We start from the raw sequence: 25001 nt of genomic DNA, 5'->3' as shown, positions 1-25001 counted from the left end.
AATTTGCTAATTCCTTTGCCAAACTCATATGAATTCTTTATCACTGGTCACTGCTTGGCTTGAGCTAAGCTAGTTGAAGGAATGAAGTCCATCACAATTAGGTGGCTTTCCCCATTTATCCCCTGACTTGCCCCATGTGTCCTACTCCTCATCTTATGCCTCAGTTCCTTCAGTTCCTCTTGTAACTGGACTGGAGGTGATGTAGTCTGTTTTCTGATTAATCTTGTCTCAATTCCTTAGGAATTCCAAGATGTTGTAAATCCTTGTCTTTCCTTCCATAGAGGTCATGCCCGCTGTATGTGTGACAGGCAGCCAACTGGTTTATGCCACGTCTACGTGCAGAATCAATTTATGTAATTATCATGCATTTGCAATTTCTGTTATACCAAAGACCACTTGACAGCTGCCACAGAGGTGTACACACTTCAACAAATTCCTCCACATGGTTCCTGCCATAAGCAAACCATTTAGTTAAATAAACCTGAGCTTTGAGTTTCTCTTGTGGGCAAACTTTTTTCTGATCCTACGACTGTGTTGAGGTGTTCATATATCACCCCTTGAATCTCGATAAGCTCAAGACACCACTTCTTGTGGATTAAAACAATATTTTTATTGGCAAGGTAATATTCTGTTATAATAGGTTTTCTGGTGCTGGTGTATCTCATTTCTAGTAAGCGGCCTGAAAAGTCTGCCAAAACGGCGGATTAGCCACAGTTCATGTGACCTATGCGCGTGCACAAACCAGTCACATCACAAACCACCATTTGTCTGTGCCTCGCACCAGACTTCAAAGGAATGCGCTCGCGCCCCCGCCATGCCGAGGGCTTGTTTTTTAAATCCTCCTTGTGATAAGACTAACCGCTGCCGCTCCCTGGGAAAGTTTGCTCGAGGGGTCTCCTTCACTAATCCCCACCTCTCGGTATTGTCTGTCTCACCTACCTCCAGTGAGCTGTCTCTTCACTAATCAATTACGGTGTCAAATGCCTATACTGTGCCTCGCATCAGACTTCAAAGGCTGCCACCCCCCCCCCGATCAGACTTCAAAGGAATGCGCTCGCTCCCACCCCACCCCCGCAATCCCAAGAGCTTGTTTTCTAGTGAGATCAGTGAGTAACTCTTATTAAATAAATAACTCTTATTAAATATATATAGCATTGCACTATTTCTCCTGCTTCATGCAGCGCAGCGCTGCAGATTTTCACGCAGCACTGCGTTGCATGCGTTAGAAAATCTGGTCCTCATTCTCTTTCCACAGGCAGAAACATCATTCTGCCCCTTCCGCCATTTATTTCTTTGCCGAAAATATACTACTTAAGTGTTTTTGTCTTTCCACCACATCACTCAGGAACACCACCGCATCACTCAGGAACACCACCACATCACTCAGGGGCACCACCACATCACTCAGGGGCACCACCACATCACTCAGGGGCACCACCACATCACTCAGGGGCACCACATCATCACTCAGCACCACAACAGCACTGTCCTTGCTTGCTACCAACAAGCATTGCCATAGCCAATAGGACTCGCATTAGGAAAGTATAAGCTATTGGCTTTGTGAATAACAATGCTATTAATTTATATATTTTCAAAGCCAACACATATTAAAAAAATTTGTCATTTACAATACCAATAGCTCACACTTTCCTAATTCGATACCTATTGCATTGCAAATGCTTGTTATATTAACCAACCAATCTGTCTCACTATATTCTTACCTTGCCTCTGTGGTTCTCAGCACAAGGATATATTTCTTACCCCATTTTGTATTATTTCACATTGAATGAACAATATTATTTTAATGTTTTGCCCTTATGGGAATTCTTTCAATTTGCTTTCTAATAGGAATGAGCCTCCTGTACTATTGTCCATGAAATAAATGGTGTACTTCTCCCTTGATAGGTTTGTGATGCCTGTAAAAGTAACTTTTATGATTATATTTAGATTGCGTCCCTAGTTTGAGATTTACGCAGAAGACATTTGCCCACCCAACATGTGTTCTGTAAAAGATTTACTATGAATGAAAGTCATATCAAATACTAAATTTCAAAGGTTACTCTGCATTGCTTTCATTTACTAGTGCTACCCACCATCTTCTACTCTGATACAGCTGTGTAGTATTTTTTGCCATTTTTCCATATTCAGGAGATAAGTGTATTACATGCATTGGATGTATATGAGAGAAGAGTCTTGGGCACACAGGAGCGCTGTGCAGGGGATTTTACTGCGTCCGTTATTTTGTTGATAAAGCCTATTGTCTGATGTTGCCTCAGTGTGCCTCATGTTCCCACAATTTGGTAACAAAACTTATAAGAGTTGCTACTGGTGACTACATTGCCTTTATTCTTTCCATGGTCTGCTTTCTTTATTTCAGTTTTTGTAAACACAGTAGGTTATGCTGTATTGTTAAGCTGTACTTAAGTCTTACATGCACTGGACATGCTTAAAGAAATGTGAGGTGACTCAGTGTTAAATAAGGATTGAGCACATAAGGGAAGTTGAGTTTGATAGGAGAACTGAAGGATAAACCATGTAGATCTATTTTACAGGACTGCAGCTTTAAATGTTGCTCTATAACCTAAAAACTCAGTAATTGGAACAGATTTAAGACACATTTCACTTCATACTTTAATTCCGCCTGACCTGAAAAAATTAGACACCCTTCTGTCCCATCCGTGGAAAGTGTCAATGAATCTGTATTCTTGATCCGAGGCCTCGATTTGTCTGCTTGGGGTAGGAGGTGGTACATGACCGTAAACATACAAAAGGGTAGTGGGAAGAATGCTTGTAATAAGTCTAACCACTCGCAATTGCTTGAGGTAACATTCCAACTCATCCTTCTTCTCATCACCTTTTCTGTGTTTGATAAATGACAGCCGCCATATGTGGTGTCAAGCTTATCTGATACGAACTTTGCTGCTTAATAAAATTCCAGAGCTAGTTTGTAAATATTTGCTTGCATCACTATTTGGAGAGTGTGGCATCTCATTGCAGCATGTCCTGAACTAATGAACTGCCATTTACCCTAATATTTCCTTTTAATTTCCTCTAGTTTCTTCAAGACACACTCGATGCACTTTTTAATATAATGATGGAGATGTCTGGGAATGAAACCTACGACTTTCTTGTATTTGATGCACTGGTGAGTATGTGGGAAACAATGTTAGCTCAGACTGCTAGGATTCAAGATCATTTGTGTGGGGTGTAGTGGAATAGGTAGAAGGAACTTCAGTGTACTTACTCTCGGAGGTTAGATCTTCCAAAGATGTTTGCACTTTAATTACTATAGTGTCATCCTAGATGGTGAGCAATGGAGTGCTGTATGTTACAAGGGTGTTGAGAGGTGAGACATGCATATGTACATCAAGTGAGGATTGACATCTTTGAATTACTCAATTGCATTACAATTTACAATTGCATTTAATATATTTGCATTTTTAGAAAGAGGGGGAGTTTGTGATTCGCCGTTAAGTGCCTAGGCTGAAATTCTAGCCCTGGTCCCAAACGGAGCAGTTCAGCTACCTGGCAACATATCTAGCCTACTGTGTAATCTATGTACGGGATGCAATTCAAGGTAGGAATAGCCAAAGCTGTGACCCTATGACTAAACTCCATCCTATGGCAAGGTCCCAACCAATGAGCATCAATTAATATTCACATTTTTTCATAGTGGAAATATCAACCTTTTGAAAAGTTATGGACATCTAGGCTGAAGTGCTAAAATAAAAAGGGAAACAAGAGGTAAGCAAGAACATGCTAGTACAACAGATGGTTCTAGACTTGTATGGTTTAACAAAGTCCATTACATTGTATGAAAAGTAGAGGGTAGTTTCATTGTCAGAAATAAAGCACCTCAATATGGGCACATAGCAAAAGATGACTAAATCGAAAGTGTGCCTTTTATAAAGTAGAGATACCAAGTGGTCGTTTTGTGATGACAAGTAAACTATGTAGTCGCAGTTGTGAACATGTTCTTCACCTGAAGAATGAACAAGAAATCTTCCTGTTAGGGGAATGACATTGAGGACAGCATCTTAGCAACCAAGCACTTTCCAAGTACTATGTGAAACAACATTTTCTCCAAAGCATTGCTTCTACCTCTGTGGATCAGACAGAACCCCATACATTGCAAGTTTGATGATCAACTTATGATTTATTATTTTACAAACGTCTGAGGGACATATTCCCATCTTCTAGGCTTTTAAAAAGTTCACTGGATTAAGAGCAAGACTGTGGGAGATGTTGGCTTCCTGTCTCGCATATCTATGTATGTTCCACAAGTAGTTCCAAACATTGATTTGTGGGTTTGTCTGGCCATAGCTAAAAGCCTGGAAGGGCAGAAAGTGGGCAGATCAGCCCAATGTTTAGGTCTCGACTACGGCATTGCTTTCGCAATGCTTGTTTGTCGAGATTATAGTAAGGCATTTAAAAGTCTACCCAAACTGCGGATCGGGTACAGTGCATGTGACCACACCACCCGCTTGTGCACCCGCCCCAAGCTCAACGTCTGCTGCCACTTCTGCTCACCAGGCTGCACACCCCCTCACTCTTCATATGCTCGCACGCCTTTCCTTTGATCTCACAGGCTCCGCTCCCCCGCCCCCGCATCAGACTTGAAAGGAATGCGCTCCCCCGACCCCGCCACAGCAATGCCGAGAGCAGCGACAAGAGAGCCCTTCCCTTCAGGAGACTCTAACACACTCATTTTCTTGGTTGCAGTCATTACCAGGTTAAGAGTAGTAGAGGCTATTTAGACGCCATGGAGCTCAGGTTCTGTGCCTGGCACTGAATAGCGAGGTTGCGTCAACTTTCTTGATTTTCGTTGGCGTTACCTCCAGTTTTGAAACTTTAACTGGTTGTTATTTTTTCACTTTCTCTTCCCTTGGTTTTGATTAGACCCTTCTTTGTCGGTCTTGTTGGCTATATTGTCTCTGGTTCTATTTGTTTGTGAAGTCTTACATGTGTGTTCTGCAGCGTCCAGGGGCTTTCACCAGATTCCTGATTGGCTCATGGCTCCTTATATCCGCATTGGCTGCTGGAATCGGTAGTCCTTGTTTCAGTTGTTATTTGTTTCTTTAAGACCCAGCTGGTGTTATGCACTGGCATTATGTCCTCTGTCATCCAGCTGGTCATATCTACATATGTATAACATCAAGACAGAGTGGTGCCGTCCCTTGAAACAGACAAATCCTAAGAGAACGGGCTCCAGTCCAGGACTTGTCTCTCACTCCCTTTCCCTGTCTCTCCCTCCATTTCTGTGTCTGGTCATATGTACCGTTCTGTTTGCCAGCACAGATATTCAGGGATGGAAGGTGTTTGGGACCGGTCTGTCAGTCCCAGTTCAATGATGGAGAAAACTATTACTAAGATCGCTTACACGGAGAACCTGCGGATCACTTTCCGTCCTTCGAAAACGGCTTCTAGCCAACTAACTTGGACAAGCGGATATGCTTGCCTTTGGTGACCCACCTCACAACCGGCGGCGGACCTGGCCATCGTACTGTTATTTTGACGCATGGATAACTTTTTCCTCTCGCGTCTTACCGATACTCATACCCGATAAGGACCAGGTTGGAAATATCACCGGTCCCATGATACAGTCTTCACACTTACTCAACAGCCCTGAAGAGTCACGGGTCTACCCCGTTGTTGACGAAACACGTGTCGGCTGGTTTTCTTATGAAACGAATATTCACCGGATAAATAAAACAAACACGACCAAAAAATAGTTGGAGTTTGATCTTATCCTTTCATCTAATGATACAACAAACCTAACCTAGGAATTTACTAACGTTGTGTGCGCTTGACTTTGCTGACGTTTACACAGGAGGGAGAGTCTGTCTACCCCTCCCTTTCTCAGGGACCAGGGTTATCTCTGATCAAGAAGCACCAACCACCCAAACCCCCCCCCCTTTCTTTCTGTATTACTCTCTAACTACTACCTGTAGAGCGCTATCATATTTCTGGACACTCTCATAACCCTTCGCTGAAACTTATATTACTAAGATCCACGACGAGCTTGAGGTTGTTCGGAGGAATGTTCTAGTTTGCTTAATCACTTGAATCAATTAGCGCCTCGTTTAGCTGTTATTACTCCTCCTTCATTGATAATGACTACTCCATGACGAGTGGCTCTAACCCAGCTGGAATCACGAGTAGTAATGTAAGACTGGATTGAAGTTCATTTGTCACTCCTAATTAGGCCTTAGTTCCTCCGTAAAAGCTCAGAGTGGATCTGCATACATTTCAAAACTTTATGCAAATGTGTCAATTGCATTTTTTAGCAACACCACAGTTATTTACCAGTGATACTGCCAAGGTTACATTTGCGCTAAAGATGGTTTGATGTGGGCGAGGCCATTCATATTGAATATGAGTTTGCTTCTATCGAGCCTGACTAATTTCTTGATCCACTTTACCTCTATTTCTGACTTTCTTACTCTGGTTTAAGGCAGCCAGGATCCAGTGAGTTATGTCAGCCATTTTCCGAAGCTGCCTGGATGGATGAGTCTGCAAACACAGCATTTTTAGGTCTCGACTAACACCCCCACACACACCCCCCACACACCCCCACACACACATCCCCACACACACATCCCCACACACAACCCCCCACACACAACCACACACACACACACAACCCCCCACACACAACCCCTCCACACACACACAACCCCACACACACAAACCCACACACGCACAACCCCACACCCACACCCACACCCACACACAACCCCACACAACCCCACACACATAGAACTCCACACCCACACAACCCCACACACACAACCCCCCCCACACACACACACTCTCACACACCCCCACAAATCCCCCCCCCACACACACAACTACACACAAACACAACCCCACACACACAACCCCCCCCACACACAACCCCACTCACACAACCCCACACACACCCACACACAGACACACCCCAAACCCCAACACACACACACCCCACACACACCCCACCCACACACACACACACCCACATCCCCACACACAACCCCCCCACATACAACCCCCCCACACACAACCCCCCCACACACAACCCCCCCACACACACAACCCCCCCCCCACACACAACCCCCCCACACACACAACCCCCCCACACACACAACACCTCTCACACACAGAACCCCCCTCACACCCCCCCACACACACAAGCCCACACACACAACACCACACACACACAACACCACACACACACAACCCCCACACACAACCCCACACACACAACCCCACACACACAACCCCACACACATAACCCCACACACACACAACCACACACACACACACAACCCCACACACACACAACCCCCCACACACACAACCCCACACACACAGCCCACACCCCACACACACCCCACCCACACACCCACACACCCTCACATCACACAACCCCCCACACAACCCCACAAACACAACCCCACACACAGAACCCCACGCACACACAACCCCCCACACACACAACCCCCCACACACACAACCCCCCCACACACAACCCCCCCACACACAACCCCCCACACACAACCCCCCACACACAACCCCACACACACAACCCCACACACACAACCCCCCCCCACACACACAACCCCCCCCACACACACAACCCCCCCACACACACAACCCCCCCACACACACACACCCACACACACACACACACACACACATCCACCCCCACCCACACACCCCCACCCCCACCCACACACACCCACCCACACAACCCCACACACACAACCCCACACCCACATCCCCCACACAACCCCCCACACACACAACCCCCCAAACACACAACCCCCCCACACACACCCCACACACACACCCCACACACAACCCCACACACACAACCCCCCACACACAACCCTACACACACAACCCTACACACACAACCCTACACACAACCCTACACACAACCCTACACACACAACCCCCACACACAACCCCCACACACAACCCCACACACAAACAACCCCCCACACATACAACCCCCCCACACACAACCCCCCCACACACACAACTACACACACAACCACACACACACAACCACAAGCACACACAACCACACTCAACCACACAACCACACACAACCCCACAACCACACACACAACCCCAAACACAACACACACAACCCCAAACACAACACACACAACCCCACAAACAACACACACAACCCCACACAAACAACCACAACCCACACACACACAACCACACACAATCATACACAACCATCTATCTATCTATCTATCTAGCTATCTATCTATCTATCTATCTATCGCACTCACTATATCTATCGCCCTCACTCTATCTATCTACCTATCTATCTATCGCCCTCACTCTATCTCTCTATCTATCGCCCTCACTCTATCTCTCCATTGCCCTCACTCTATCGATCTATCGCCCTCACTCTATCTATCTATCTATCTATCTATCTATCTATCTATCTATCTATCTATCTATTTATCTATCGCCCTCTATCCATCTATCGCCCTCACTCTATCTGTCCATCGCCCTCACTCTATCTGTCCATCGCCCTCACTCTATCTGTCTATCTATCGCACTCACTATCTATCGCCATCACTCCTATCTATCTATCTATCTATCTATATATCTATCTATCTATCTATCTATCTATCTATCTATCTCTAACTCTATCTATCTATCGCCCTCACTCTATCTATCGCACTCACTCTATCGCATCACCACAGCTTCAATCAGCACCACCACAGCATCACTCAGGGGCACCACATCACTATGCGCTACCACAGCATCACTAAACGCCACAGCATCACTCGTCGCCACCACAACATCACTCGGCGCCACCATAGCATCAATCTGTGCAACCATTCAACAACAACTGGTTCAAATGTGTTCTCTCAATGTTTCAATCTTTATTACAAATGTCACAAAATGATGTTAATATTTCACTACGGTTTTTGGAGTTTCGTCACAGTAAAATACACTGAACATAATCTTCACAAAAGTTATTTACAAATGTTTAAGCCATTGTTATGTGTAATAGCAATACATCTAAGTCACATAAATACAACACATATTGCATTACAAATGCTATAGGTGTCACATTTGCGAAAGTTATAACTATTGGCATTGTAAATGACAAAGCTATTAATTTCGCTATTTTCAAAACCAACACATGAATAAAAAAAAATTCATTTACAGTACCATTAGCTCAAACTTTCCTAATGCGAGAACTATTGCATTGCAAAGGCTTGTTTTAAAAAAGCTTTAAGTGGCATCTACCAATGGCTATGAAGTCTGGCAGAGAATAGGATGGTTTCATGGTACAAAATGAGTTAGAGCAATTTATTGAGTGCTTCGCTGGTCAAACTTGCAAAACAAACACCAATAGCTGTGAGGAAAAGAAACTGGTCAAATTGAAACAAAAATTTGGACATAATACAACTCTGCTGCACTAATGCAAAAAGGATAAGAATGTCTACACACATTTGGGAAAAAAATGGATGAAATCTATTCATAGGCTAAATAATTCTATGTATAGTCCTTGACAGTATACGTCTATGAAAATAACCTCTTCCCGTTTCTTGAGCAACCTTTGGTTTTAGAGGCATTAACATGTCTCTGAGGTTATAACTACTATGCTGCAAAAACAGGTCACTGGAGCTTTTTCAACATGAGTCTGCTTCTGATCGCACAGCATCCTGCTGCTGTTCTGATGTTTGACTGCACAAACCATTTTTCAGGTCTTTGCCTTTGTGACCTAGGCAATGTGAGCTTGGAGAAAACATCCTCTACCTATTCAACTCTACCTTATTAATTTTGCACCCAAGACCACTATGAGCAAATACTATCCTTATGGAAGCCTCCAGTCAAAAATTTGAATAAGAATTGGAAACTTTTTTCACATCTGTTCGATCGGGATAGAAAATCGTGAGAAGGCATGCATTTCAGGAAGTGTTTTGTTAAATCAATCTCCTTATTTTAGTCTTAGTTTAGGCACCACAATACACAAACTTGTAAATATACGTCTAGAGCACACCATGGACACAAAACAAGTAAAAATAGCAACATTCATACACGGTTGTAAAGAATAAAAAACAATAATGGCTATAAACAGATTCAAAACATACTAGCTAATGTCAAATTCATAAAATAAGTACCCTCCAGGGAAGTGCCTCAAATACTAAAAGGCCATGATCTTACCAACCAAGAAAGCTATCCACCCTATTTTGTTGTTTAAGATGGACTTAATATCTTAATTTATATTCTGCATTCTCTAGTCAGCACATGTGTGGCTATATAAAATGACATCCCCATGAACCAAAATGTTTGACTAATATGCTCTTCTTTGTGAACTATAAGTTCTTGCTTTCAGTGGCTCAGATTAGTATGTTTTAGGTGGCACTTTTGGTGGCAATGTTTGCACTTCTTTTTGCCTTTTCAAAACAGTTTGGCATCTTCCTCTTCCATAAATACATTTAAAGCAATATATCCCACAAATGGGAATGTTTGCAATTCTTCAGCAAAAGGCTGATGTTGCTTTACAGCAGTAATATCAGAAATATACCACACAGCAATTTATGGTTAAATTATTTAGAGCAAACATCCAACCATTGCTACAGGTCTGTGAGTTAATAGTAATAAATGATCCCTTATTTCGCTTTGGTTAAAGATTGAAGTGGTAATATGAGTTTGAGATGTAAATCTGTGATTGAACGCAGTTTGTCAGTCGCAATTGACTTAAATGTGCCCCAGTGCTGTTATACTGCTGTTTTAGCATTTAGTGGAGACTAATAAATGTATGTTTTTGTTTGAGTTTAACCTTGAAAATATCTGCCATCTTCTTGATTAGAAATAGAAGCAAAAATTGAGGCAGCATTGATTAACTCAGGGCCTGATTTAGATCTTGGTGGAGAGAAATACTCCATCACAAGCGTGACGGATATCCCTTCCACCATATTATGATCCTATTATATCATATGGAGATTCCTAATACGGCAGACAGGATATCCGTCACGATTGTGACGGAGTATTGCATCCGCCGATATCGATGTAAGGCCCTAAATGTTTCTAATGCCTATGGTGAGACAGGAGTGATGATAGAGTGGGAACTGTTCTCATGTCTGTCCTACAAGTCAAATACCTGCATACTGTAGGTTTCTCAAGTACCAGTAAAATGTGAGTTTACTTTTATAGCACACACTTGCTGGCGATCAAAATAAGTTGCTTCTGTGTATAAGGGAGAATTTGGTCCTTATTGTGATGTATTGGACTCTCTCCTAATGGTATTCACACTATTATTTAATTCCACAACAGTTTCATTTTTATTAAAATATTAATTTGCCATAATACTAGAATTTCCAATTTTCACTACAATATTTCGCTCCCTATTACATCTAACCTCAAGACACAATTTAAATTGAATTTGTAGGAGTTTTTAATAGGTTTAGCTTGACAGCTTTTTTCCAAATTATGCTCAGAAGACATACATGGCTACACATTTCTGGGTTCAATCCCAAAGTACAAGAACATATTTTAAATGTCCCTTTTGATGGCGAACATATTTTTAGACCAGCAGTAGACACTCAACTAGAAAAAATAAAAAAAGACACCGACACTGCCAAGTCAATGGGTGCTTTACAGACCAAAACACAAAAACAACAGCCCTTTCATAAGTAGCAAGGTAGAGGAGATACAAAAACCTCTACTACAGAAAATACTTCCTATCAGTGTCAACAGCAAGAATGCCATCAGCAGGGGCATGGTTACTATCATGGAGGCTACAACAAGAAAGATAAAGGCAGAGGAAGAGGCACACCTAACAAGGGCACCCCTACCCCCACAATAAAATAATTAACTCACGCTCCCCACCCCTGCCCCGACCACAATTCCATCTGTTGTGGCAGAGCATTACAACAGACAAAAGGGTATTAGAAATTGTCAAATAAGGATATTACCTAGAACTACTTCAACAACCAACAAATATTCCACCAACAAAGAAAGTGTTAAATCCACAACCTCTAATCCTTCTCAAAGAAGAAGTAAAGACATTACTACAAAAGGGGACCATCGAAGCAGTCCCAGGCAGGTACCAAAACAAAGGAGTGTTCTTTGTTTATTTTCTAATAACAAAGAAAGATGGAACCCTTAGACACATTCTGGATCTACAGCCAGTCAATCAGTACATACTCTCAGAATATTTTCAAATGGTCACACTACAAGATATAAAACACCTCTTCAAAAAGGCAATTTCATAACTGCATAAGACCTGAAGGACGCTTACTTCCACATTCCAATCGTTCCAGCACAAAGAAAATTCCTGAGGTTTGTGGTAAGTGGATGTCATTCTCAATTCAAAGTACTAATCTTTGGAGTAATAACTGTCCCTGAAGTTTTCACAAAGGGCCAGATGTACTACCATTTGGTATTACGACTGGCAAATTGCGAAAAATAGCGAGTCGCAATTCCAAATGTACAACAGTGTCAGAGACACTGTTAGGGATTCCCAGTCGGGTCGCAAAATGCGAGCGCTCATCAATATTCATGAGGCACTCACATTTTGAGAACCCATTAAGAATGGCTGGCCCTCCCAGGGATGGTGGCCTGCTGGGTTCAGCATACCACCATGTCTGGGGACTGCTCTTAAATAAAGCAGCTTTTTTTTTAAAATACAGCCCGTTTTCCTTAAAGGAATACGGGATGCATTAAAAACACGTTTTTGTTTCATTTTTTAAGGGCAGGCAGTGGTCCCGGGAACCCCTGCCTGCCCTTAAAAATATTTTCGCATGCATTTGCAAAGGGGAAGGGGTCGCCTGGGGACCCCTTCCTATTTGTGACTGCATTACCACCCACTTGAAGTAGGTGCTAAATTGTGACTGTTTTGCAACCGCAATTGCGGTCGCAAAACAATCATACATAGGGCTCAGAGTCGCAATTAGGACGCCCTTGAATCGCCCCTTCGTAATTGCGAGTCGCTAATGATATTTAGCGAGTCTCAAATAAATTGTGACTCGCTAAATGGTGTTTGTACATGGCCCTGTAGGGTTTTTGATGTGCAAACGGGTCGCAGACCCGTTTGCGCATGCAAAAACGGGTCATACATCTGGCCCAAAGTGTTCCAGTTTTTTGGATTCCCTGTCCGGTGGTGCAGAAGGGAAAGTGCTTGGGGATGTAAAAACATGGACAACCAAGCTGTTGATAGATCGTTAAGGCTGCGACTTCTTCAGGGCTGTTCGACGCAGAATATGTGGAGTCATCCACAGGATCACTATCTAATCCGTCAGGCACTGTAATGCCTATGTCCAGTCAAAACCTAAAGGTGTAAGGTCATTTATCCTAGAACATCCAAATCTCATGGGAGAGTACTCTGCGTATTTGAGTAGTGTGGACCCTCTTTTTTGTTCTGTTGAGTACTTGGGCAAAACCCATTTCAATTGCCTCAGTGGACCGGTTAATATCTCATAGGCCCCATCCTGACCCTGGAGACCCACCCTGCTCTGCCTTTCTTGTCAGCATACTCCGCACAGCTTTGTGGTTCACGCTGCTACAGCCTCCTCCAACATGGGCGCGCCATGCCCGACACCCCTCAGGACAGCGAGTATAAACGTCTGGATGCTTTTAGTCGATATATCTTCTCTGCTACCAGCTCCGCCTTACAGTCCCTTAATATGGCTTGTCTTTTGGACCGTTTTTCCCATGTGCTGTGGGCTTCGGTCTCGTGACTTGTCCCCTCCATCCTTCATGTCTCTTAGGACACTCATTCTCAGCTGATTCAGGAAAGCTGTCAAGCGACTACATTACTGATTATTTGTGGCATGGATACCACGGATTCTGTCGGGACGGGCCATGGCTGTTCTGAGGCTGTTCAGTCTGCCTTGCTGGACATGCCTTTTGATGGTCAGTATCTGTTTGGCTCTCAAGCTGACTCCTCTTTACGAAACCTTAATACCTTATTGCCATGCTGTTGTCTTCTTACCCCTGTACTCAGTTGGGCTGGGAATGGGCTCCTGCATTCCCTTCTATGTGGACTGTTATAGGGCTGTGCCAGTTGGCTTCTTCTTTTCAATTGTCCCTCCACGTGCCATCCATGTGGTGCCCTGCCAAGCTGGGTATTTTCTTTCTACATTCTACCCTCTCGATGACAGGTTGTGGTCTCTGGTTGTTCTCTGGGATGCTTCTTAATTTCAGACCTTGTTGGAGTCTACGCCAATGGCTGCATGGTTTTCTTTTCTTTCTACACAGGTTTTGAGTGGGATGTTTCATGGTATTGTGCAGATGCACCATTGCCTTGTTCCCTGTCTGACAGGCTACTTAGTCTGTAGCCTTGCAGGTATTCCTCAATATATTTTCGATGCTATTGTACTCCTTATAGGGGAGTCCGCATGCTGTCCTTAGTACACTGGTGCAGGTCGGCAAATGGTACATGGGGGTTATTTGCCTCAGTTGGTGAGTATTTTTCCGCACTGGCTAGGTGATTCTTCCCTTCCATTCTGTTGGTGCCCTTCGTTCCTAGCAGATGCAAGGGAAGGGGCCTGGTTCTTGATCTTGATCTTCTGTCCTTTTTTGGGAGTATGTCATGAATGTTCCTCTTCCGTTCTTCTCAGACATGGGTTCCTTGCCCATCTATTCTGGGTCAGATCATATGGAGGTTTGTGATTCCTTAGGGGGGAATTTCCTCCACTTCAGTTGTGTTCTCACCCCTTGGAGGCTCGTCTCCCTTGTACTAAAGTGCTACCAAGTATGATCTTGAGTGGCATCAGGATCCTCACCCATGTTGTTCCCTGGCTTATTGACTGGGCACAGGTTGTCTCGTGCATTGGAGAACTTTCCTTTGCTCCTGGCCTTCCTGCTTCCTAGACTGTGGGTGCTGCTTTGCTATCTTTCTTTTCTATACACTGGCCCTTAGGTTGGGCTTACATTTCTGCCACTGGTATTCCAATACTAATTTCTTTTACGCTGTGGCCTGGTTGCCTGCATAGGCCTCCCAGGTGTTGGCCGCGCCCACCTCGATCCCTTTTTCCATCCCCCCATTGTGGTCTATATTTCTCTATTCTAGTGGGGTTGTTTCTCCCTTACACTTTTCCTTTCAATTGTCTCTCGACTGCCTAATTGTATTGCTTGCTTTTCTGGTGTGTGTACCTCTCCCTTTAGATGGAGCCATGTGACTGGTTTCCAGTTTGTTGTTGTCTCACCTTCATCCCATTGCCGCTATTGTGGTCGTTGTATGTACCCTTCTTGGGCACTTATTATTGTACAGCGTACATTGTGTATGTTTTTGTTCATACATATCATATATATATATACCTCTCTATTTATATGTGTTTTAAACCTTATTTTCTTCTATGCTGCATTATCCCAGAACAACTCCTCTCTCAAAGTGTTTCCTCTGCCTAACTTGGTATATGGCAATGATTGTTGCTATTGCTTGAGATGCCTTATCGGTTATTGGTTTGAGCCCTCTGCATTTCCTACTTCTATGGTTCGGAGCTTGGGCCAGTAGTTTTAGTTGTTGATGTTAGAGTTCCGCCTTGGTCTCTCTGAGGGGCGTTGTAGTGCTATGTTTATATGGAGTGTTCTTCCCTCTTGTCTTGTTCTTCTGCCATGCTTTTGATCCCATGTCTTTGCACGGCTGTAGATTTAGTACTGCAAGGGGTTCTCCCTGAGTTTTCTATTAGAATGTCTGCTTCCACCCCTCTCTTCCTGGCAAGCGGTCTGTCTATTTCTTATGCAGACCGGCTAGCGTAGTTGGAGATACTTCTTGGAATCAGTTTGCGGACCGTCATCCGGGGTGGTATTGCTAGGGTATCTATTCTAAGGTAAGGAATCTTAGGCTAGAAGTCTCTATCAGATGTATAGGTTACTTACCTTCGGTAACACCTTGTCTGTTAGCGACTAGATCTGAAAGAAACACGTTAGTGATAAATTCCTTACCTTAGAATTACCCTCAGGCATCAGACTAGATCCAGAAAGTTTCTGTCAGCAGTACCTCTGTGCGTCGTTAGGCATTGTCGTGCGGCACCGCGTACTTCGTTGGGGTCGTAGTCGCCAAGGTGACATCGCTGGAGCTCTTTAGACGCGCCCACGCGCGCTGATGTCATTTCTTGTTCCGCGCCAGCAAGCGCAGATCTGGGGAGAGCAGTACCCCTAGTCAATTTTTGACTGAGTTATTTTTGGGACTTTTGTCTGTTTTTGAGTCTTTGACTCTTGGTGTATAGGAATGCCCAGTTTTAAGTCTTAGGTGGCTTGTCCCCGCACAATGTCGGTGACGGACCCGCACCTTGAGTGTCTCTACTGCCTGGGGCACGACCACGACTCCGAGTCGTGCCCCGAATGCCGGGCCCTGTCTCCGAAGACTTTACAGGAGCGGTCCAGAAAGTTGCTGGATTCGGCTCCGCGCCGTTCAGGTCCTGGTCCCGTGGAAGGTCGAGGGACCGGTCGCAGAGCCACCGTCACCATCGTTCGACGGTTTCTTCGCACTCTAAGTCAGGCGAAACACAAAAAGTTAAAGAAGCGTAGTCGCTCTCCGCCTTCCCCTCGCCTGTTGCGTGACATGGCTGAGGGTCCGAGTGGTGCCACTCTGGCGGAGCCTACGCAGTTGCAGACGGCCTACCCGCCCTTCCTGGGTCCATCAGCGACTCTGGCCCAGCTATAGGGTTTTCTGTCAGCCTTGGCCTACCTTTTTGGCCCATCGGGCCCCGCTGGCACGCCTTTGGGCCCCGTGGGTCCTACTGGGGGTCCTGGCTCCTTTTCGTCACCGACTCCAGCCCCGAAGTCGTTGACGACTCGGATCTCGACACCTAGAGACCCCCATCGGTCCATGCATGGATCCCAGCCGATGTCTGTTGGCATCGTACGACCTCCACCTACATCAACATTGACGGCACCGCCCCCAGCTTCCACCCTGAAGTGGAGAATGGGCCGGATCGGTGTCGATCGATTCCGATCCCAACGGGGAATTTCTATCCCATTCTCCATCCACCTCCCTCTTTTCCGCCTGAAAGGCAGGTTGGGGAAGATGGGGGGGACTGGGAGGGGTCTGAGGATTCAATCGCAGTCCAGTGCGAGTTAGACCCGGACTGGGAAGAGGATTTGGAGAATGCAGGTGACCAGAATTTTACTCCAGAACCTGGCACACTGTATCCTTCTACTGTGGCCACGGAGGAGGGTAGTACATATTCTGCGGTATTGCATAGGGCCGCTGAGGCTCTCCACCTCGAGCTCCCTACGGTGGCCATCAGGACGACCCCCTGACGGAAGTGCTTTGGCCGGCGTCTTCCTCTACGGACCCACTGCTGTCCTTTAATGACGCACTTTCGGACGTTCCTTTGGGCACCTGGTGCAGGCCCAATATAGGGGCTCCTGTGGATAATAACGTGGACTGACGCCATCGCCTGGCCCCGGGAGACCCCATTTTCCTCGCCCAACACCCTACCCATGAGAGCTTGATTGTCCAGGTTTTTACATCCCCAAGCTCTTTCCCTTCCGCACCACCGGACAGGGAATCCAAAAAACTGGAACAGTTTGGGAAGAAAATGTTTACTTCCGCCAGTTCAGGGCTGTGGTCTGTGAACACCGCATGCCTCTGGTTCCCATTCTGTGTGGGACACAGTTGCGTAGTTGCTGCCTCAGTGTCCGGAGGAGGTCCGGACGGTGCTCTCCCAAGCTATTGTTGAGGGGAGAGACGCAGCCAGTTTCACTATTCGTTGTGGCCTTGACACCCCCGACTCGCTGGGCAGACGGTTTTCCATGACAGTGGGGCTATGCCGCCACGCCTGGCTGAGGACTTGCTTTTCCGGGGATGTCCAGAACACTCTGATGGACATGCCCTTTGATGGCACTCGCCTTTTTGGCGACAAGGCAGATAGTGCGTGGAGCATTTTAAGGACTAACGGGCTACGGCAAAGTCTTTAGGCCTTTCGGCCACGCTCACTCTTTCCGCTTCTGCTTTTCGCTCCTTTTTTGGCCAAGGAAGAGGCGCCAAAACACTTTCATTTCAGAGCCGCAGGCCTGCGCAGCAACAGTCTCAGCGCAGTCGCGGACGTGGCACCAACACAGCTGGGTCGTGGGGCCAGCGAGCGGGTCAGTCCACCACCTTCCCTGCCGCCACTGCCTCCAAACCTTCCTAGTCCGGTGTTTCAGGCCCACCAAACACCAGTGGGTGGCAGGATTCGCCATCACCTCCCCCACTGGTGCACCATCATTTAGGACAGGTGGGTTCTGCAGATAGTCCAACAGGGCTACTCCCTCCCCTTCGAGACTACCCCTCCAGCCATACCATGCCACCTCAGTCCCACCGCATGTCAGGAGATCACTTGGCACTCTCCAGCAGGAAGCTGCGGCCCTCTTGGCCAAGGGGGCCATCGAGCGCATTCCGACGCCATAAGTAAGTTGTGGTTGTTACTCCCACTACTTCCTGATTCCAAAGAAGGACAAGGACCTGCGTCCTATCTTAGACCTTCGGTACGTAAATCACTTCCTCTGGAAGGAGAAGTTCAAGATGCTCACACTTGCCCAGGTCTTCTCTGCCCTAGACCCGCAAGAGTGGATGGTAGCATTGGACTTGCAGGATGCTTATTTTCATATTCCCGTCCTGCCGGCCCACCGGTGTTACCTGTGCTTCACGGTGAGCCACGAGCACTTTCAGTTCTCCATGCTCCCTTTTGGCCTTGCCAGTGCCCCTCTGGTGTTCATGAAAGTGATGGCGGTGGTCGCAGCTCATCTTTGCAGATCAGGGGTTTCAATCTTCCCCTATCTCAACAACTGGTTGTTGAAGGCGGACTCGCTCCAGGCAGTCGTCTCCCACCTCCAGACTGTGGCCGACCTCCTGCATTTCCTGGTGTTTCAGCATGCTGAAGTTGCGCCTGCTTCCATCTCAGAAGCTCCTCTTTATTAGAGTGGTTCTGGACACAGTGCAGTTTTGAGTTTATCCTCACGAACAGCGAGTCTGGGACATTTCAGCCTTTGTCCTGGGTTTCGGTCAGGATAACCTTGAGGTTGCTAGGCTTCATGGCCTCCTGCATCCTGCTGACCAATCATGCTAGATGGCATATGTGGGCTCTGCAGTGGGACCTGAAGGTTCGAGGCATGTGGGCTGCTGAATTCATATCTGTGCATAGATCGCCGCCTAGTGTTGGGTCCGGATGATTGCACATTGTTGTCCTGGAAGAGTCTTGGAAGTATCACGAGATAGGTGGCTCCTCCCCTGGACTACAGTGCGCATGGGCATCCTCTCCATCCTCAGATTGTTTTTTTCCGCCATTGGGTTCGGATGTTACTATCTTAGCTCAAGTTAGGAAAACTTTCTACAAAGCCAAAAGGCTTTCGACAGCGTCGGTATTGTTTCGTTCGGTACCGATAACTTTGCTTCGAGAGGACATCGAGGAATCAGACGGTTTTTCTTCCACATTTGACCCGATCTTCGATCTACGATGGAAAGAAGCCCATTCAAAAGGTAATGCAAAATACCCGCACATCGATGTCCACCCAGGGTGCAACAAGTGCCTGTCCCCGGATCACAACAAAGCCAACTGTATGGCCTGTGCCCGGTTCAGGCCGAAGAAAACTCTTCGGATTCGACGCGCGGCTCGATTGGAGTCGCAGAGGTCAGCGCCTGTTCCAGAAAACATCTTCGGGACCGAAGACGAAGAGGTCGTTGATCTGGAGGATCGGGAAGAACACTCAGATCCGGCTTCGGGCCGTGACTCAGAGTATGACGCCGAAGACGAAAAAGTATTAGAAGAAGACGAAAACGTTGTCGAAGAGGTAGGAAACAACGCAGAGGCCCTTGGGGCCGTAGAAGATAGCTCAGGCGAGGAGCTAGGCCCAACCAGCTATACGGGGGCCGACGATGAAGCACTCACTAAGGCTCAGGTCGAGGGATCGCCACAAGGCCTTACCCGAGATCTACAGACTCGTTCAACAGCTCTGCATAAAGGCCCGGCTTCGAACATATATAAAGAGCCATCGGTATCGAAACCGCCAACGGTCGATCCAAAGAAATCGAAACCGAAAGCATCACTGCCAAAACCAAAACCAAAAGTGCAGCTGGCTCTGGGCGGCTCCAAGGCCTCAAACCCCTCGGAGCCGAAGAAACAGAAAAAGGCCGTCGATACCGAGAAGCTCAAGAAGGTCATCGAACCAAAGTTTGGGGCACCGAAGACCAAAGTCAAGGCTGTCGAACCGACGAAGCCGACACCGAAGGGAGTCGACACACACAAAAGGCCCGAACCAAAAGAAGGGTTCGATCCTCGGTCGAGGCCTGCGGACAAGACAAAGACTGGCTCCAAGGACCCTGTCGACGCAGCCGAGCCCATTCATAGCCAAAGAGGTGTCGGAGTCACTCCAGCGCATCAAAGATAAGGCTACAGCGGTCGGGCCGAAGAAGGCCCCAACACCGGAAACGTTCAGACCGCATTGACACCAATCAAATTCGGGTTGCCACCGACGGTGCGCCCGAAGATGTTCGAACCAAAGAAAGGTATCGGAGCCGTTGAAAAAGTGTCCATGGAAGTGGAGCCTACAGAGGAGCCTGAAGAACAGGAGTCGAGGCTGTTCATCGACTCAGAAACTGGTAGACTGTCCATATATAAAAGGAAGATCATACCAGAAACACCCATGGAGTCATATCGGATTCCCTTAAAAAAGAAGAGGGATTCAACAACATCGCCAGTTCTTGTGGAACCTCTCCAATCCTATGGACAAGAACCTCAGACTTTTTCACCCACATACTCAGATGTGGATGCAGGGGATGACGAAAATGAGGATGACACTTATCATGTGGACACTGATCCCGATGATCAAGACCAACCATGGGCAGACCCAGCTGAGCCAAAAGATCCGCAGACTGCCCCTGTCACACATGTATACAGTGTAAAAACATCTCCCACTGAGGACACTACTGCCTTTAACGCCCTTATTGAAAGAGCGGCAAGTAACCATGACGTGCAACTACATGCTGACCCTGTGGAGGAAGACTTTCTGGTCGACACCTTTTCCACTTCAGAAAGAACAGTCAAGACCCTGCCCATGCTAAAAGGGGTCCTCAAGCATGCTGGTGACATTTTTAAGGAAACCACCAGGGCCAGGGTATTAAACCCAAGAATTGAAAAGAAATATAGACCGGCACCTGTGGACCCTACTTATATAAGAGGACAGTTGCCGTTAAACTCATTAGTTGTTTCTAATGCACGTAAGAAGCAAACTCCCAGACTACAGGTGATGCTCCTCCTCCTGACAAAGAGTCGAAAGTACTGGAAACTTCAGGAAAAAGGGTGGCAGCGCAGGCAGCTAACATCTGGCGCATTGCCAACACTCAGGCACTCTTAGCCAGATATGACAGGTCCCATTATGATACCCTTGAGACACTGTTGCAACACCTACCAGATCAGTACAAGGAGGGTGCAGAACTACTAATCCAAGAAGGAAAGCCTATAACCAATGCTTCCATCAAGTGCGCGCTAGACGCAGCTGACACTGCAGCCAGGGCCATTAACACTAGCGTCATGTTAAGGAGACATGCCTGGTTAAGAATCTCGGGATTCAAACCAGAAATACAAACTTCTATCCTCAATCAGCCAGTTAACCCGGACTACTTATTTGGACCTGAGGTTGACACCACCCTTGAAAAAATTAAAAAAGACACTGAGACTGCAAAGTCTATGGGGGCTCTGCAGTCCCAGCAGTTTCGGGGTGGCTCCTTTCGTCGCTCCAATACTAGAGGACCTTCAAGAGGCCAATCCATAAAGCAGACACAGTACAATAAAGGAAGTACGCAATCCAACTACAATAAAAACAACAGGGGTGGATATCGTGGAAACAACATCAAAGGCAGAGGAAGAGGCAACAACAATTCCGGATCCTCTGCCAATAACAAACAGTGACGCCCTGTCACTGCCCCCCGACAATATAACACCTGTCAGGGGGAGACTACAACAGTTCCTGCCGGTCTGGAAATCCATCACCACAGACAGGTGGGCGAGAGACATTGTCCAGTACGGGAATTGTCTGGAATTAACATCCACTCCACCCAACATACCACCAAGACACCGTCCTATGTCCGCAGAGCACTTACACTTATTGCAGCAGGAGGTCGTCAGTATGCTGCAAAAAGGAGCCATAGAGGTGGTGCCTGTAGAAGACCAAGGCTCAGGGGTGTACTCTCTGTATTTCTTGATACCCAAAAAGGACAGGTCTCTCAGACCTATACTAGACCTCAGGCCTCTGAACAGATACATTCTGTCAGAGCATTTTCATATGCTCACCTTACAGCAGGTTCTGCCGTTACTCAGTCAGGGAGACTTCCTCGCAACACTGGATCTAAAAGATGCGTATTTCCATATACCCATACACCCATCACACAGACAGTATCTCAGGGTCACTATTCAAAATCAACATTATCAGTTCAAAGTCCCCCCTTTCGGAGTAACAACGGCACCCAGGGTGTTCACGAAGTGCCTGGCGACAGTAGCAGCACACCTAAGGAGACAGCACATACATGTCTACCCTTATGTGGACGACTGGCTTATTCAAGCAAAGACGGCCCAGCAGTGTGCCAGCCACATGTCCCACACCAGTCATCTTCTTCACAATCTGGGATTCTACCTGAATTATCCAAAGTCACATCTTCAACCCGCCCACGTACGACAGTACCAGGGCGCCACAATAAACACTCTGGCAGCCATAGCTCAGCCAAATTCAGCGAGGATAAACAGCATGCAATTGCTGATACAAAAATTCAGACCTCAACACTCGCTTCCAGCAAAAGTGTTTGTTGCGTGCTTATCTAGGTTCCTGATCGATACTGTGACCTTATGCCCCTATTCGGCTATAAATCCATTTATTCCCTATATTGGCATAACCGTTCAAGTGCGATTTTCTGAAAAGTCATCTCTGGCCTCACACGAACAGAGCCACATTCCAGCATGACTCTCTGCTACTTCCTTTGCGACCAATTAGTGCAATGACAGAGCAGCAGTCACTATCTGATATTCCTAGATAACACTCCGAGTTCTGCAACAAGATAAAAACTTAGCAAACCTGGAAATCCCCGCTTGCTATGTTTTGATTAGTAATGGAACTCTAATGAGCAACTGATAACTGTCACTTCCTAGTGACATCTTTAATTGACGTCTTATGTCCAGCAAACTTGCGTCAAACCCGGCACCTGTCAGGTATAAATATTACCAACGTTGCCTTAAGCAAAGAGAGAGATACGAGCTGTGAGTTCGTTGCCTGTTGCTGATGCTGGCTGCCTGCATGACCCTGTGTTGGTAAAAACTAGCACTCTGTCGCTGCAGCCTGCTATCCTGAATGAAGCTGCTGATTACCATTATCGCCGCTACAGCACGACCTATGGTGCAGTACGCTTGAGGAGCCGAGCAGCCGTCCTCTGCGAAGACATCCAGCAGATTCCAGCTGCCCGCGGACGCTGTCCCCCGCCTCCTTCCTCGACGCGCTGAAGAGAAGCCGCTGCCTTTCTCGTGCAGAGAAATCCAGTCCCGGCGCTTCCGGTTTACCCTCGCGGGTGACTGGGATATCGAGAGAGACCCCTGAAGGAGATACCAATCCTCCATCATTCTATTCAGAGGTATGGTGTTGACTAAACCCTTAGACGAGAATTCTTGAAACAAACCTTGGCAAAACCAACTTAACTTAAGCTACTTACTTACTCCCCTTTTCACGTGTTAGGCTTAGGTCAGGCACACTGGGGTAGGCTTAGTTAGAAGCACCAGTTGAGTATGTTAGCCTAATGTATATATGACTGTATATATGTTTTATTACTTTTAACCATTGTATGGCTAAGAAACCATATCAATGCTTTTACAGTTCTATTTCGCAATACTTATCTTACTGTACGTACTTTTTATAATAACAGTTATTGCAATTGTGGCAATACATTTCTCTTGTACGAGAAGAAAGACTGTTCAATAAATGTTAACCCTTTATTGATACACGCCCGTCTCTCTATTCTCTACATCTCGTGAAAGTAAACTGCACTAGACTGACTGAGTGAAATCTATGTCTATTGTTTCACACGACCCTAGAGATCGACTCTTGATCTGAGGAGCAAAGTTGTCATGTTGCACGGTTGTTGGAAAACTGAATCCCTTCTTGTCTGTGCCAAGGAAGCTGATCACTTCCTATGCAGAGAAGAAAGTTTCCAGTGACCTCTGAGCTAGTTGGTAACACAACCCAATTAAGTTTAGCATAGTCAGTGGAGGCCTGGAATATCTGCAGCTCCACGTCGATACTACTGTTTATGTTATTCCAATGCGCAGGGCCTAGTGGGAAACTAGGAACTACACTACATTTTCATGCAGTTAATAAGCATGATGGCCTCCTGCATCTTCATAGTCCCGCACGCGAGACTACATATGTGTCCGTTTCAGGAGTACTTGGCACGTCAGTGGAATCAGACTCAAGGACAATTAAAAGACCTAGTGTTGGTGAGCGGTCGGGCATTCAACTCTCTTCATTGGTGGAACCCACAAAAACTTTGTAAGGGCCGACCGTTCCTGGAGCCTGTGCCACAGATTATACTGACGGCGGACGCATCTCTCCCGGGATGGGGAGCTCATGTACTCCACTACACAGTGCAGGGACTATGGACAGCACAGTAGAAGAAAATGCACATCAACCTTCTGGAACTGATGACAATCTTCATGGCGATGAATTCTTTCAAGGTACACTTGTGCAACAAGGTTGTGTTGATCCGGACGGACAACATGACTGCCATGTACTACATACAGAAGCAGGGAGGAACACACTCTCCACAGTTGTCTCATCTGGCTCAGAGCATGTGGAAGTGGGCCATTCAGAGGAACATCTTCCTCATGGCGGAACACCTCCCGGGCAAGGACAACCAGATGGCGGATCTGCTCAGCAGACACAGCCACCAGATGCACGAGTGGGAGATACATCCATCAGTACTCCAACCGTACTTCCAGCAGTGGGGTCATCCAGAGATAGACCTATTCGCCACAAGGGAAAACGCAAAATGCCAAAGCTTCGCCGCCAGG

The 25001-nt window shown here is 46.5% G+C and overlaps 1 protein-coding gene across 1 annotated transcript in view; it reads left to right on the top strand.

Annotated features, from left to right (window-relative positions):
* Nucleotides 1-25001, top strand: part of DOCK5 (dedicator of cytokinesis 5) — a 581227-nt gene that overhangs the window by 207177 nt on the left and 349049 nt on the right. Inside the window, exon 14 of the mRNA XM_086942489.1 lies at nucleotides 3056-3145. Coding sequence (XP_086798615.1) covers nucleotides 3056-3145 — 90 coding nt within the window. The remainder of the gene's footprint in view (nucleotides 1-3055; nucleotides 3146-25001) is intronic.

This window comes from Lissotriton vulgaris, chromosome 11, assembly GCF_964263255.1.
Source record: "Lissotriton vulgaris chromosome 11, aLisVul1.2, whole genome shotgun sequence".
In the NCBI taxonomy this organism is placed as follows: domain Eukaryota; kingdom Metazoa; phylum Chordata; class Amphibia; order Caudata; family Salamandridae; genus Lissotriton; species Lissotriton vulgaris.
This window is presented reverse-complemented; position numbering and strand designations above follow the sequence as displayed.